The sequence below is a fragment of the Mesoplodon densirostris genome, chromosome 15 (assembly GCF_025265405.1).
Source record: "Mesoplodon densirostris isolate mMesDen1 chromosome 15, mMesDen1 primary haplotype, whole genome shotgun sequence".
Lineage (NCBI taxonomy): Eukaryota > Metazoa > Chordata > Mammalia > Artiodactyla > Ziphiidae > Mesoplodon > Mesoplodon densirostris.
The window spans coordinates 47,439,165-47,453,434 of record NC_082675.1 but is presented as its reverse complement, the minus strand read 5'-3'; the positions used below and the strand labels follow the sequence as shown (position 1 = coordinate 47,453,434).

The following is a 14,270-nucleotide window of genomic DNA, read 5'->3' as shown; positions in this document are numbered from 1 at the left end:
AGTTTGGCTACAGTATAAAATATATAAAGGGGGAATAAAGGTTGGATTGTAAAGCTCTATTGTGGAGAACCTTAAATGCTAGGTGAAAGTTCGGCATTTACTTGGTAGGTATTCAGTCATTAACTTTGGAACTACTATCAGAAGAGGTATAATCAAGACATGACTATATGATGATTATTTTCATATACTATACTGTAGCTGAGTTTGATGAGCAGGGAAAAAGGGAGACTAATAGTTTTCTTCCAAACTGAGAGTAAAGAATTGAACTAATGTTAGGCTAACTAGATAATTTTACCTTATTGTATTATCTGTCTTGGTTTTTTTAGAGTATAAATTGTCCTGAGGGTGAATAGGTTTTAAAAAGCTTTATTTGGAATTAGAGAATCATAACACTGGGAGAGGGTCTTAGATTAAATTTGTAATTTTTACTTCTTTAGTCACAGAATATTAAGACACACGGCAGTCATTTGTACCAGTCGATCTTTGAATGTGCGAGCCACTGTCTGCAGAAGTAATTCTCTTGAAGATGAGGAGGGCAGAGGAGGCAATATGCTAGTCTTTGTGGATGTGGAAAATACCAATACCGTAAGCTGGTTTAAAACTAAATTTTGTCTTTAATTATATTTTAAGTGTATCCTTTGTTTTTCGTAATGATTTTTTTTTTTTTTTCTTTTCTTTTTGCGGTATGTGGGCCTCTCACTGTTGTGGCCTCTCCCGTTGCGGAGCACAGGCTCCAGATGCGCAGGCCCAGCGGCCATGGCTCACGGGCCCAGCCGCTCCGCGGCATATGGGATCCTCCCAGACCGGGGCACGAACCCGTATCCCCTGCATCGGCAGGCAGACTCTTAACCACTGCGCCACCAGGGAGGCCCCGTAATGATTTTTTTTTCCTTCACAAGACAGCATAAGCTAGGAATTTAGGAATGTTCATATAGACTAGAATGTAAAAACATGTTAATTCTCAACTTGCTTTGTAATTTTATCCCTCAGTACTTCACATAAAAGGATCTAGTGGTATTGGGCTTCCCTGGCGGCGCAGTGGTTGAGAGTCTGCCTGCCGATGCAGGGGAGATGGGTTTGTGCCCCGGTCCGGGAGGATCCCACATGTGCGGCTGGGCCCGTGAGCCATGGCCGCTGAGCCTGTGTGTCCAGAGCCTGTCCTCCGCAACGGGAGAGGCCACAACAGTGAGAGGCCTGCGTAACGCAAAAAAAAGGGGGGGGGATCTAGTGGTATTAGTGGTATTAATATGGTACATAATCATATGGTATATGGCCATATACCAGTAATTCAACCCAAAAAAGATCTCATAAAGTGCTTTCCAGTCTCACCATTGAGGATGTGTTGTTTTTTTTTTTTAATGGGTAATTTTTTAATTTATTGGTACTTATAAACGAACCAGCCAACTGGTATTATGATGTGGACAAATCAAAACATCTTTCTACAAATACTAGACTGGTGGAAAAAATTAGGGGTTGTAGTAAAATAGCAAAAAGGGGTAGAGGAAATCAGTGAAGCACATTGTAGCTTAACCCTTCACCTTAACAACTGAGGTTCTTAACAAGTAAAGCCTCCCCATCCCAGAAAATGTGAATAATCCTTCATTACACATCTTTGTACTTCTGCTCCCTATTATTGAGGTTAGGTTCTAGATCCTAAAGATATCCAAAAAATAGTATTATAACCTAGTTATCTATAGCCGCCAGTCATCTTTTATCATGTTGTCCGTAGAAGCCAATGCTTCTGAAACCTCTGTGATTAGACACCAATCATACACCCCCAAATTGACACAAACGGCACAGTGAAAAGCAGCTTATCAAGGCAGAGAGATACGTAATTGTAAAAGAAAAATTCTAGGGAAGTAATACAGTCATGGCTCAAATTGAGCTTAAATAATACAGCCATCGTTACAGATCTACAGGCTGTATGTTCAGAGAGTAATTTGAGAATAAATCCATGATTTGCTGTTGGGAATTGAAATACTTAGCAGTTTGCTGTATTATGTTATAGCTTTCCCCGGCAGTTCCCAAGGTGGCCTCCAAATCACTAACAGGAGAGTTTTGCTGGAACTGGATCTGGGGCTATATGAATTCCTCAACATAGTTGTTGAATTGATTGTTCCAAGTCTGGTTATTCCAGACTTGGGGGCACCAGGTCTGACTGTTCCAGCTCTGGTTGCTCCAGGACTGACTATTCCAGCTCTGGTTGCTCCAAGTTGGGTTATTCCAGGTCTGGTTACCCCACATGGGCAGGTTTCCGGAAGAGTTCACCAGGCATCCTTGATGGTAGGAGTAGAAGCCCAGGTATTCTGTAGTTGCTGGGCCCTGAGTCACAATGTTGCTTGCTATTCCTCAGCCAGTTGTTTTTCTGCCAGCTCTTACATTTCATTCTCTGGTTCTGGAACCAGGTCTTAACCTGTTTGTAGCTAAGGTTCAGGATGTTGGGAAGTCCTTGCATTTGCTGGAGGCTGAGGTATTTCTGCCTCTGAAATCTCTCATTGAGCACACACAGCTGCATCTGAGAGAACACGGTTCTGGTCTTCTGCTTCTTGACCAGGACCTTCTCTTCCTTCTTCTCTGTGCTCTTGTCTGCAGCCGTGGCCAGTAGTTTTACTCTGGGGCTTGTGGAAGAATCAGGACTGTCCTGAATAAGCAGATCCATGGAGAAGGAAGGAAGAGGAGAGACAGTCTCCATGTCGTGGGTCTCAGCAGATGACATTTGCAAGGACACATAATTTTCTTCAGGCCCATAAATCTCAGGCATTGGTGAAGATTCCCTAGAATTGGATGCTTCGGGGCCACGCAGGCTTTGGGGACAAGCTGGGTCCACACTCATGTTGTTGAATTGAAGGAGAGGGAGAAAACCAAAGAGCTAGATAGATGGTAGGAAAAGTCCAGGCTTAAGAATCTAGGTAGAAGAGCTTAGAGAAAGGTGAAGATCTCCAGGTGTAAAAGTATTAAAAACATGGGATGAAGGGAAGTCACCTGTATGATAACAGAAGCCTACCAGTCCAATGTAGGAAAATGATGAGGGTGTGTTTTGATGTGCTTAAATTTACAAAGTTCTGGGCTTCCCTGGTGGCGCAGTGGTTGGGAGTCCGCCTGCCGATGCAGGGGACGCGGGTTCGTGCCCCGATCCCGGAGGATCCCACGTGCCGCGGAGCGGCTGGGCCCGCGAGCCATGGCCGCGGAGCCTGTGTGTCTGGAGCCTGTGCTCCGCGACGGGGGAGGCCGCAGCAGTGAGAGGCCCGCGTACAGCAAAAAAAAAAAAAAAGAAAAAAAAAGAAAAAAATTTACAAAGTTCTGTTAGGATTTCACATTCAGTATTAACTTGATAACCCCTTATACATTTCCAGCAGTACCATTTCCTTTATATAAAGCATTTCAAACATTTTATCATTCCTGTTTATGTACTCTAAATATCAAAATGAATATTCTTGAAGAAGGAAATGTGATCTTATTAAAGTAGAATCGTAGCTTCATATTGATTCAGTTTAGATACCTGTTTGAAATGTTACTTATTATTTCTGTAATGTCTTTTTTCTTTTAGCTTCATAAATTTGTATGGTCACTTCATTTTAGGACTTTTAAGGTCAATGTGCTGATACTTCGGTGATCTTCCCCAAAAATCAATATTTGTAAGAGTAAGAACCTTTGAATAATTTCAAATTAGCTCCTATTCAGGAGAATAAAAAATATATGCAATTTAAATAATTTTATGTACATTGACTGTATATTGGGATTCTGTTCTTTGTTGCTTCTGGCCTTAACAGGAATGTGAGAGAAAGATCAGAAGAAATAAAAGTGCTATGGTTTTGATTAAAAGTTGGCAGCAAATAATTTTTGATATATTAAATAACTCATTATAATAGATTCTAATAACTGAATGCCTTTCAATATTTAAAAATTTGCCACTGGGAGTATATTATAATTAAATCTATTTCGTGAATAAGATGATGACTTATGTGTTTTAAGAATGTTTATAGAGGGATTTAAATAATTTACATTTCTGAAATGTACTGTTAATTTATTTCAAAATAAAAATTTCGTCTTATGTTAATTGATATTGACTTTGGTAGCAGTGTCATTCTCATTAGAATATTCTACGTTAGTGCTCCTAAATCCTGAATGACTCTTTTATTTCTTTTTGTTAGAGTGAAGCAGGTGTTAAGGAATTCCATATAGTACAAGTATCAAGTAGTAGCAAACACTGGAAGTTACAGAAATCTGTAAATCTCTCTGAAAACAAAGGTTTGTGCCTTTTTCCCTCGTCATAATAAATTCTGCTATCTTCCTTGGTTGATTTTATTTTTTTCAGAACAGTACCAGAATGTCATAAGATTATTGGTGCCTTTCTTTTTACTCATTTAAATATCTGTATATACTTTGCTATAATTATATCATATATTATATCATATCAAAGTCCTTTTTTAACATCTTTATTGGAGTATAATTGCTTTACAACGGTGTGTTAGTTTCTGCTGTATAACAAAGTGAATCAGCTATACGTATACATATATCGCCATATCGCCTCCCTCTTGCGTCTCCCTGCCACCCTCCTTATCCCACCCCTCTAGGTGGTCACAAAGCACCGAGCTGATCTCCCTGTGCTATGCGGCTGCTTCCCACTAGCTATCTGTTTTACATTTGGTAGTGTATATATGTCCATGCCACTCTCTCACTTCATCCCAGCTTACCCTTCCCCATCCCCGTGTCCTCAAGTCCATTCTCTATGTCTGCATCTTTAATTCTGTCCTGCCCCTAGGTTCTTCACAACCATTTATTTTATTTTATTTTTTAGATTCCATATATATGTATTAACATATGATATTTGTTTTTCTTTTTATGATTTACTTCGCTCTGTATGACAGTCTCTAGGTCAATCCACCTCACTACAAATAACTCAATTTCGTTTCTTTTTATGGCTGAGTAATATTCCATTGTATATATTGCCACACCTTCCTTATCCATTCATCTGTCAGTGGACACTTAGGTTGATTCCCTGTCCTGGCTGTTGTAAATAGAGCTGCAGTGAACATTGTGGTACATGGCTCTTTTTGAATTGTGGTTTTCTCAGGGTATATGCCCAGTAGTGGGATTGCTGGGTCATATGGTAGTTCTGTTTTTAGTTTTTTAAGGAACCTCCATACTGTTCTCCATAGTGGTTGTATCAATTTACATTCCCACCAACAGTGCAAGAGGGTTCCCTTTTCTCCACGCCCTCTCCAGCATTTATTGTTTGTAGATATTTTGATGATGGCCATGCTGACTGGTGTGAGGTGATACCTCATTGTAACTTTGGTTTGCATTTCTCTAATGATGAGTGATGTTGAGCATCCTTTCATGTGTTTGTTGGCAATCTGTATATCTTCTTTGGAGAAATGTCTATTTAGGTGTTCTGGCCATTTTTGGATTGGGTGGTTTCTTTTTTTGATATTGAGCTACATGAGCTGCATGTATATTTTGGAGACTAATCCTTTGTCAGTTGGCTTCATTTGCAAATATTTTCTCCCATTCTGAAGGTTGTCTTTTCATCTTGTTTATGGTTTCCTTTGCTGTACCAAAGCTTTTAAGTTTCATTAGGTCCCATTTGTTTATTTTTGTTTTTATTTCCATTTCTCTAGGAGGTGGGTCAAAAAGGATCTTGCTGTGATTTATCTCATGGAGTGTTCTGCCTTTGTTTTCCTCTAAGACTTTTATAGTGTCTGGCCTTACATATAGGTCTTTAATCTATTTTCAGTTTATTTTTGTGTATGGTGTTGGGGAGTGCTCTAATTTCATTCTTTTGCATGTAGCTGTGCAGTTTTCCCAGCACCATTTATTGAAGAGGCTGTCTTTTCTCCATTGTATATTCTTGCCTCCTTTATCAAAGACAATGTGACCATATGTGCGTGGGTTTATCTCTGGGCTTTCTATCCTGTTCCGTTGATCTATATTTCTGTTTTGGGGCCAGTACCATACTGCCTTGACTACTGTAGCTTTGTAGTATAGTCTGAAGCCCGGGAGCCTGATTCCTCCTGCTCCGTTTTTCTTTCTCAAGATTGCTTTGACTATTGGGGGTCTTTTGTGTTTCCATACAAATTGCGAAACTTTTTGTTCTAGTTCTGTAAAAAATGCCATTGGTAGTTTGATAGGGATTGCATTGAATCTGTAGATTGCTTTGGGTAGTATAGTAATTTTCACAATGTTGATTCTTCCAATCCAAGAACATGGTATATCTCTCCATCTGTTTGTATCATCTTTAATTTCTTTCATCAGTGTCTTACAGTTTTCTGCATACAGGTCTTTTGTCTCTTTAGGTAGATTTATTCCAAGGTATTTTATTCTTTTTGTTGCAATGGTAAATGGGAGTGTTTCCTAATTTCTCTTTCAGATTTTTCATCATTAGTGTATAGGAATGCAAGAGATTTCTGTGCATTAATTTTGTATCCTGCTACTTTACCAAGTTCATTGATTAGCTCTAGTAGTTTTCTGGCAGTATCTTTAGGATCCTGTATGTATAGTATTGTGTCATCTGCAAACAGTGACAGTTTTACTTCTTTTCCAATTTGGATTCCTTTTATTTCTTTTTCTTCTCTGATTGCTATGGCTAAAACTTCCAAAACTATGTTGAATAAGAGTGGTGAGAGTGGGCAACCTTGTCTTGTTCCTGATCTTAGTGGAAATGGTTTCACTTTTTCAGCATTGAGAACGATGTTGGCTGTGGTCTTGTCATATATGGCCTTTATTATGTTGAAGTAAGTTCCCTCTATGCCTACTTTCTGGAGGGTTTTTATCATAAATGGATGTTGAATTTTGTCAGAAGCTTGTTTTGCATCTGTTGAAATGATCATATGTTTTCCTTCCTTCAGTCTGTTAATATGGCTTATCACATTGATTGATTAGTGTATATTGAAGAATCCTTGCATTCCTGGAATAAACCCCACTTGATCATGGTGTATGATGTTTTTTTTTTTTTTTTTCTTTTTGCGGTATGCGGGCCTCTCACTGTTGTGGCCTCTCCCGTTGCGGAGCACAGGCTCCGGATGCGCAGGCCCAGCGGCCATGGCTCACGGGCCCAGCCGCTCCGCGGCATATGGGATCCTCCCAGACTGGGGCACGAACCCGTATCCCCTGCATCGGCAGGCGGACTCTTAACCACTGCGACACCAGGGAGGCCCGGTGTATGATGTTTTTAATGTGCTGTTGGATTCTGTTTGCTAGTATTTTGTTGAGGATTTTTGCATCTATGTTCATCAGTGATATTGGCCTCTAGTATTCTTTTTTTGTGACATCTTTGCCTGGTTTTGGTATCAGAGTGATGGTGGACTTGTAGAATGAGTTTGGGAGTGTTCCTCCCTCTGCTATAGTTTGGAAGAGTTTGAGAAGGATAGGTTTTAGCTCTTCTCTAAATGTTTGATAGAATTTACCTGTGAAGCCTTCTGGTCCTGGGCTTTTGTTTGTTGGAAGATTTTAAATCACAGTTTCAATTTCAGTGCTTGTGATTGGACTGTTTATATATTTTTTTTTTTTTTTTGCTGTACGCGGGCCTCTCACTGCTGTGGCCTCTCCCGTTGCGGAGCACAGGCTCCGGACACACAGGCTCCGCGGCCATGGCTCGCGGGGCCAGCCACTCCGCGGCATGTGGGATCTTCGGGATCGGGGCACGAACCCGTGTCCCCTGCATCGGCAGGCGGACTCTCAACCACTGCGCCACCAGGGAAGCCCCTGTTTATATTTTTTATTTCTTCCTGGTTCAGTCTCAGAAGGTTGTGCTTTTCTAAGAAGTTGTCCGTTTCTTCCAGGTTGTCCATATTTTTGGCATAGAGTTGCTTGTAGTAATCTCTCATGATCCTTTGTATTTCTGCAGTGTCAGTTATTACTTCTCCTTTTTCATTTCTAATTCTTTTTTCTTGATGAGTCTGGCTAATGGTTTATCAATTTTGTTTATCTTCTCAAAGAACCAGCTTTTAGTTTTATTGATCTTTGCTATTGTTTCCTTCATTTGTTTTTCATTTATTTCTGATCTGAGCTTAATGATTTCCTTCCTTCTGCTAAGTTTGGGGTTTTTTTGTTCTTCTTTCTGTAATTGCTTTAGGTATAAGGTTAAGTTATTTATTTGAGGTGTTTCTGGAGGTAGGATTGTATTGCTATAAACTTCCGTGTTAGAACTGCTTTTGCTGCATCCCATAGGTTTTGGGTCATCATGTTTTCATTGTCATTTGTTTCTAGGTATTTTTTGATTTCCTCTTTGATTTCTTCAGTGTTCCCTTGGTTGTTTAATAGTGTATTGTTTACCCTCTATGTGTTTGTATTTTTTCCAGATTTTTTTCCTGTAATTGATATCTGGTCTCATAGTGTTGTGGTTGGAAAAGATACTGGATACAATTTCAGTTTTCTTAAATTTACCAAGGCTTGATTTGTGACCCAAGGTATGATCTATCCTGGAGAATATTCCATGAGCACTTGAGAGGGATGTGTAATCTGCTGTTTTTGGATGGAATGTCCTATAAATGTCAATTAAGTCCATCTTGTTTAATGTATCATTTAAAGCTTTTGCCTCCTTATTTATTTTCATTTTGGATGATCTGTCCATTGGTGAAAGTGGGGTTTTAAAGTCCCCTACTATGATTGTTTTACTGTCAAATTCCCCTTTTATGGCTGTTAGCATTTGCCTTATGTATTGAGGTGCTCCTATGTTGGGTGCATAAATATTTACAATTGTTATATCTTCTTCTTGGATCGATCCCTTGATCTTTATGTAGTGTCCTTCTTTGTCTCTTGTAATAGTCTTTATTTTAAAGTCTATTTTGTCTCATACGAGAATTGCTACTCCAGCTTTCTTTTGATTTCCATTTACATGGAACTTCTTTTTCCATCCCCTTACTTTCAGTCTGTATGTGTCCCTGGGTCTGTAGTGTGTCTCTTGTAGACACCATATGTATGGGTCTTGGTTTTTATCCATTCAGCCAGTCTTTGTCTTTTGGTTGGAGCATTTAATCCATCTACATATAGGGTAGTTATTGATATGTATGTTCCTTTTACCATTTTCTTAAGTGTTTTGCGTTTGTTTGTCTTTTCCTTCTCTGTGTTTCCTGTCTATAGAAGTTCCTTTAGCATCTGTTGTAAAGCTGGTTTGGTGGTGCTGAATTCTCTTAGCTTTTGCTTATCTGTAAAGGTTTTAATTTCTCCATCGAATCTGAATGAGATCCTTGCTGGGTAGAGTAATCTTTGTTGTAAGTTTTTCCCTTTCATCACTTTAAATATGTCCTGCTACTCCCTTCTGGCTTGTAGAGTTTCTGCTGGAAGATCAGCTGTTAACCTTATGGGGATTCCCTTGTATGTTAATTGTTGCTTTTCCCTTGCTGCTTTGAATATTTTTTCTTTGTATTTAACTTTTGATAGTTTGATTAATATGTGTCTCGGCATGTTTCTCCTTGGATTTATCCTGTGTGGGACTCTCTGCGCTTCCTGGACTTGATTGACTGTTTTCTTCCCCATATTAGGGAAGTTTTCAACTGTAATCTCATCAAATATTTTCTCAGTCCCTTTTTTATTCTCCTCTTCTTCTGGGACCCCTATAATTTGAATGTTGGTGCGTTTAATGTTGTCCCAGAGGTCTCTGAGATTGTCCTTAATTCTTTTCATTCCTTTTTTCTGTATTCTGGTCTGTGGCTGTTATTTCCACTATTTTATTTTCCAGGTCACTTCTCTGTTCTTCTGCCTATGTTATTCTGCTGTTGATTCTTTCTAGAGAATTTTTTATTTCATGTATTGTGTTGCTCATCACTGTTTGTTTGCTCTTTAATTCTTCTAGGTCCTTCTTAAACGTTTCTTGTATTTTCCCCATTCTATTTCCAAGATTTTGAATCATCTTTACTTTGATTACTCTGAATTCTTTTTCAGGTAGACTGCCTATTTCCTCTTCATTTGTTTGGTCTGTGGGTTGTTACCTTGCTTCTTCATCTTCTGTGTATTTCTGTGTCTTCTCATTTTGCTTAACTTACTGTGTTTGGGGTATACGTTTTGCAGGCTGCAGGTTCGTAGTTCCCGTTGTTTTTGGTGTCTGCTCCCAGTGGGTAAGGTTCGTTCAGTGGGTTATGTAGGCTTCCTGGTAGAGGGGACTGGTACCTGTGTTCTTGTGGATGAGGCTGGATGTTGTCTTTCTGGTGGGCAGGATCATGTCTCGTGGTGTGTTTTGGGGTGTCGGTGAACTTATTATGATTTTAGGCAGCCTCTCTGCTGATGGGTGGATTTGTGTTCCTCTCTTGCTAGTTGTTTGGCATATAGTGTCCAACACTGTAGCTTGCTGGTCGTTGAGTGGAGCTGTGTCTTAGCGTTGAGATGGAGATCTATGCGAGAGCTTTCGCCGTTTGATATTATGTGGGGCCAGGTCTCTGGTGGACCAGTTTCCTGAACTTGGCTCTCCCACCTCAGAGACACAGCCCTGACGCCTGGCTGGAGCACCAAGAGCCTTTCATCCACACGGCTCAGAAGAAAAGGGAGAGAAAGAAAAGAAAGAAAGAGAAAAAATGAATAAATAAAATAGTTATTAACATAGAAAAAAGATTATTAAAAATAAAAAGCAAGAAAGTAATTAAAAAGAGAGAGAGAGAAAGAAAGAAGAGAGCATCCAAACAAAAAAGCAAATCCCCCATTGATAAGAAGTGCTAAAAAGTATACCCCCCCCCAAAAAAAAAAAAGACAATCAGAACCCTGGGACAAATGGCAAAAGCAAAGCTATACAGACAAAATCACACAAAGAAGCATACACATAACACACACAAAAAGAGAAAAAGGAAAAAAAAAACCATATATATATATATATATATATATATATAAATAATAAAAAAAGGAAGAGAGCAACCAAATCAATAAGTAAATCTACCAATGATAATAAGCTCTAAAAAATAAACTACGATAAACATAAAACCAGAAACAAATTAGACACAGAAAGCAAACACAGTTGCTCCCAAAGTCTATCGCCACAATTTTGGGATGATTCGTTGTCTATTCAGGTATTCCACAGATGCAGGGTACATCAGGTTGATTGTGGAGATTTAATCCTCTGCTCCTGAGGCTGCTGGGAGAGATTTCCCTTTCTCTTCTTTGTTCGCACATGTCCTGGGGTTCAGCTTTGGATTTGGCTCCACCTATGTGTGTACGTCGCCTGAGGGCGTCTGTTTGCCAGACAGGATGGGGTTAAAGTAGCAGCTGATTAGGGGGCTCTGGCTCACTCAGGCCGGGGGGAGAGAGGGGTATGGAATGTGGGGCGAGCCTGCAGCGGCAGAGGATGGCATGACGTGCAACAGCCTGAGGCACACCATGTGTTCTCCCAGGGAAGTTGTCCCTGGATCATGGGACCCTGGCAGTGGCGAGCTGCACAGGCTTCTAGCAGGGGTGGTGTGGATAGTGACCTGTGCTTGCACACAGGCTTCTTGGTGGCTGCAGTAGCAGCCTTAGCATTTCATGCCCTTCTCAGGGGTCTGCACTGATAGCCACGGCTTGCGCCCGTCTTCGGAGCTTGTTTAGGTGGTTGGTGACTTTCTTATGATTAACTTTTGTAAGCATTAAATTGTGCTTTCATTACTTTACATGACGGTAAGTGAAATTACTGTGTTAATCGATTCTTGCCCATCTTTTTATTCCACATCTTTTCTATTTGTATATTTTTTTCTTTTTTTAAAAATTCAATTGTAAAATCAGTGCCTGAATACATGGTCACTGTCAAAATTTCAAACAGTACAGAAACATACAGACTAGAATTGAAAGTTTCTCTTTGTTTCCTTTACTGTTGGAAAACTGGTTTTTCTGTGTGTAACCAAACTTGTGTGTTGACTGGCTTTTCTGTGTATTTGCGTACCCATATGACTTTAAACAAAAGAATATGCACACCTGCGATACATACTGTCAAATTGTTTTCCAAAATATTTCCATCATTTTATCATCCTGCTAGTTTGAAAGTGCTTAGTGCTTGTAGGAGTAGATTGAAGTTGACAAAATATTTACTGTTTCTGGAAAGAATTGTACAATGTATTTTAAAAGATTAAAAAAAATGTTTAAACCCTTACCTAGCCTCATAGTAATTCTTATTTTTGGAATTTATACAGAGGAATTAATTCAAAATATAAGAAGATCCATATATTCAGAGCAGTTTATTGTAAGATTATGTTTAATAGGGAAAAATCAAATGGAGCTTTAATGTGAATTAAGCTACAACTCAGATTATTTTGTGGTCATTAAAATATATAAGCTTTTAAAATGTGTCACAATAGTGGGAAAATGCATCATAGCAAAGTATGTGCATATAGTAATATTGGAAATCATCCATATGAAAAAAATATTGATAGGAAATGCAGAAATGATAGAGCGGTGGAATTGTGGACTCCCTGGCTCCCAAGTTCTAATTTTTCAAATTTTCTGTTTATCTATAATGTCACACATATCTGAATATATATGTGCATATGAACATGCATTTCAAGAAAATTTAATCTTACCTTTTTAAAGAGCTGAATGAGATTTGCTTTATTGAGAGGAAAGCAGAGATGCTTTTCATTAAACACTATTTATAATTATGAAATATTTTCCAGTTTGACTCAAGAAGTCTGAGTAATGAATTAGGTTTTACCATGTTATAAACTGAGCAAGATATTTGAAATTTTCTCTTTTCTCTTCCTAGATGCCAGACTTGCGAATAGGGAGAAGGGAAAGTTTTGCTTCAAGGCAATACGATGTAAGGAGGAAGAAGGTAAATTCATTTTACTGTCGCACTTTCTTAAATGGTTATTTTATATTTCATGCCAATGATATGATTAGTTTGTTCTCCCCTGTTTTTTAGTTGCTACACAGTCCTCAGAAAAATATACCTTTGCAGATATCATCTTTGGAAATGAACAGGTATGCAAATAAGCACAATAACGTTTGATATTAAAAGTCGCAGTCTGGAGTATCTTGACTGTTTTGGTAAAACTATTGCTTTAGTAATCCCCAAATTCTTTGGTGGATGAACATGTCAGCCTTGTTGGGTTTTGCAAGTTGTCTTCATGCCCCAAAGCAAACAAAAATGCTATATGGAATATAGCATTTTAATTAGTTATTTAAATTTAACTTTCTTTTAGAGTGTAAGATACTCATGAAATAAGTTTAGTCCTTGGGATTAAAGAAAAAAAACAGGATTATATGAAGGAGCCTGTTTATTTGGGAACATGGTCACAGTGGAACATACAGATGATAACCCTCTGGATTTGGGAATATCATATGGTTCTGTTACCCAAATAATAAGCTGTTTTGTAATTTTAAATGTATTATTGACTAGGGCACTGATACTCCCAATAATTATATGTTAGAACCACCTTGAGAGTGGTTTTCAAACTTTGAAATAATGTCATGTGAGTCACCTGGGGATCTTGTTAAAATGCAGATTCTCAGTCAGTGGGACTGGATGAGACCTATGGTTCTGAATTGCTAAAGCTCTGAGGTGATCTTGAGGTTATCAGTCTGCACCCTCTATTTTTTTTTAATTAATTAATTTTATTTTTGGCTGCGTTGGGTCTTTGTTGCTGTGCATGGGCTTTCTCTAGTTGCGGCGAGTGGGGGCTACTCTTTGTTGTGGTGCATGGGGCTTCTCATTGCAGTGGCTTCTCTTGTTGCGGAGCATGGGCTCTAGGTGCGTGGGCTCTAGAGCGCAGGCTCAGTAGTTGTGGCACGTAGGCTTAGTTGCTCCGCAGCAGGTGGGATCTTCCTGGACCAGGGCTCCGACCCATATCCCCTACATTGGCAGGCGGATTCTTAACCACTGACCCACCAGGGAAGCCCTGCACACTCTATTTTTTATCTAGAGAATTTTTATAAAAATGAAAGCTTTGCCGTCCCACCTCTAAAGCTCCGGCTCATACTTTGGGTAGAGTTTGAGAATACACATTTTCATCCAGCTCTGCAGATACTCTGAAGAGGTGATTTGGGGACCTGCTTTGAAAAATACAGACCAAATTCCCTGTCGTTTTGTGCTGTTACTAGTATTATTTCTTTGTGTTCTTCTCCTTGATAATTCCAAACATACTTAGACTTTTGTATTGTGCTTATCATTTGCCTTCATCTGACCCACTCTTTGTACTATCTTTTGGCCATTTGAGGAAGCAGCTATTTAGAAATATCCCAGAGCACCAAAAGTTCAGTAATTCCAGAATGAGTATGACTTTTGGACACTGTGCTTCCTTGCTTCCTGAATGGTTGAATTTTAGCTTTTAGGACTTCAGTTGTTTGTTTTGTTCATGTCTTTTTAAAAACATTCCCTA

General features: G+C 39.1%; 2 protein-coding genes across 4 annotated transcripts in view; one reads left to right on the top strand and one right to left on the bottom strand.

Annotated features, from left to right (window-relative positions):
* The window catches only part of TRAPPC8 (trafficking protein particle complex subunit 8), a 93,650-nt gene that overhangs the window by 64,133 nt on the left and 15,247 nt on the right, over positions 1–14,270 (top strand). For 2 of the 3 annotated variants that reach the window (XM_060119033.1, XM_060119034.1), the window contains exons 21-24: positions 438–585; positions 4,152–4,248; positions 12,656–12,724; positions 12,815–12,873. In XM_060119033.1, the coding sequence (XP_059975016.1) occupies positions 438–585; positions 4,152–4,248; positions 12,656–12,724; positions 12,815–12,873 (373 nt within the window). The remainder of the gene's footprint in view (positions 1–437; positions 586–4,151; positions 4,249–12,655; positions 12,725–12,814; positions 12,874–14,270) is intronic. The other variant, XM_060119035.1, reaches the window with a different exon arrangement.
* LOC132502756 (homeobox protein NANOG-like) lies at positions 1,906–2,833 on the bottom strand. The gene is given in 2 exon segments (XM_060118865.1): positions 1,906–2,343; positions 2,345–2,833. Coding segments are annotated over 2 exon segments (927 nt in total).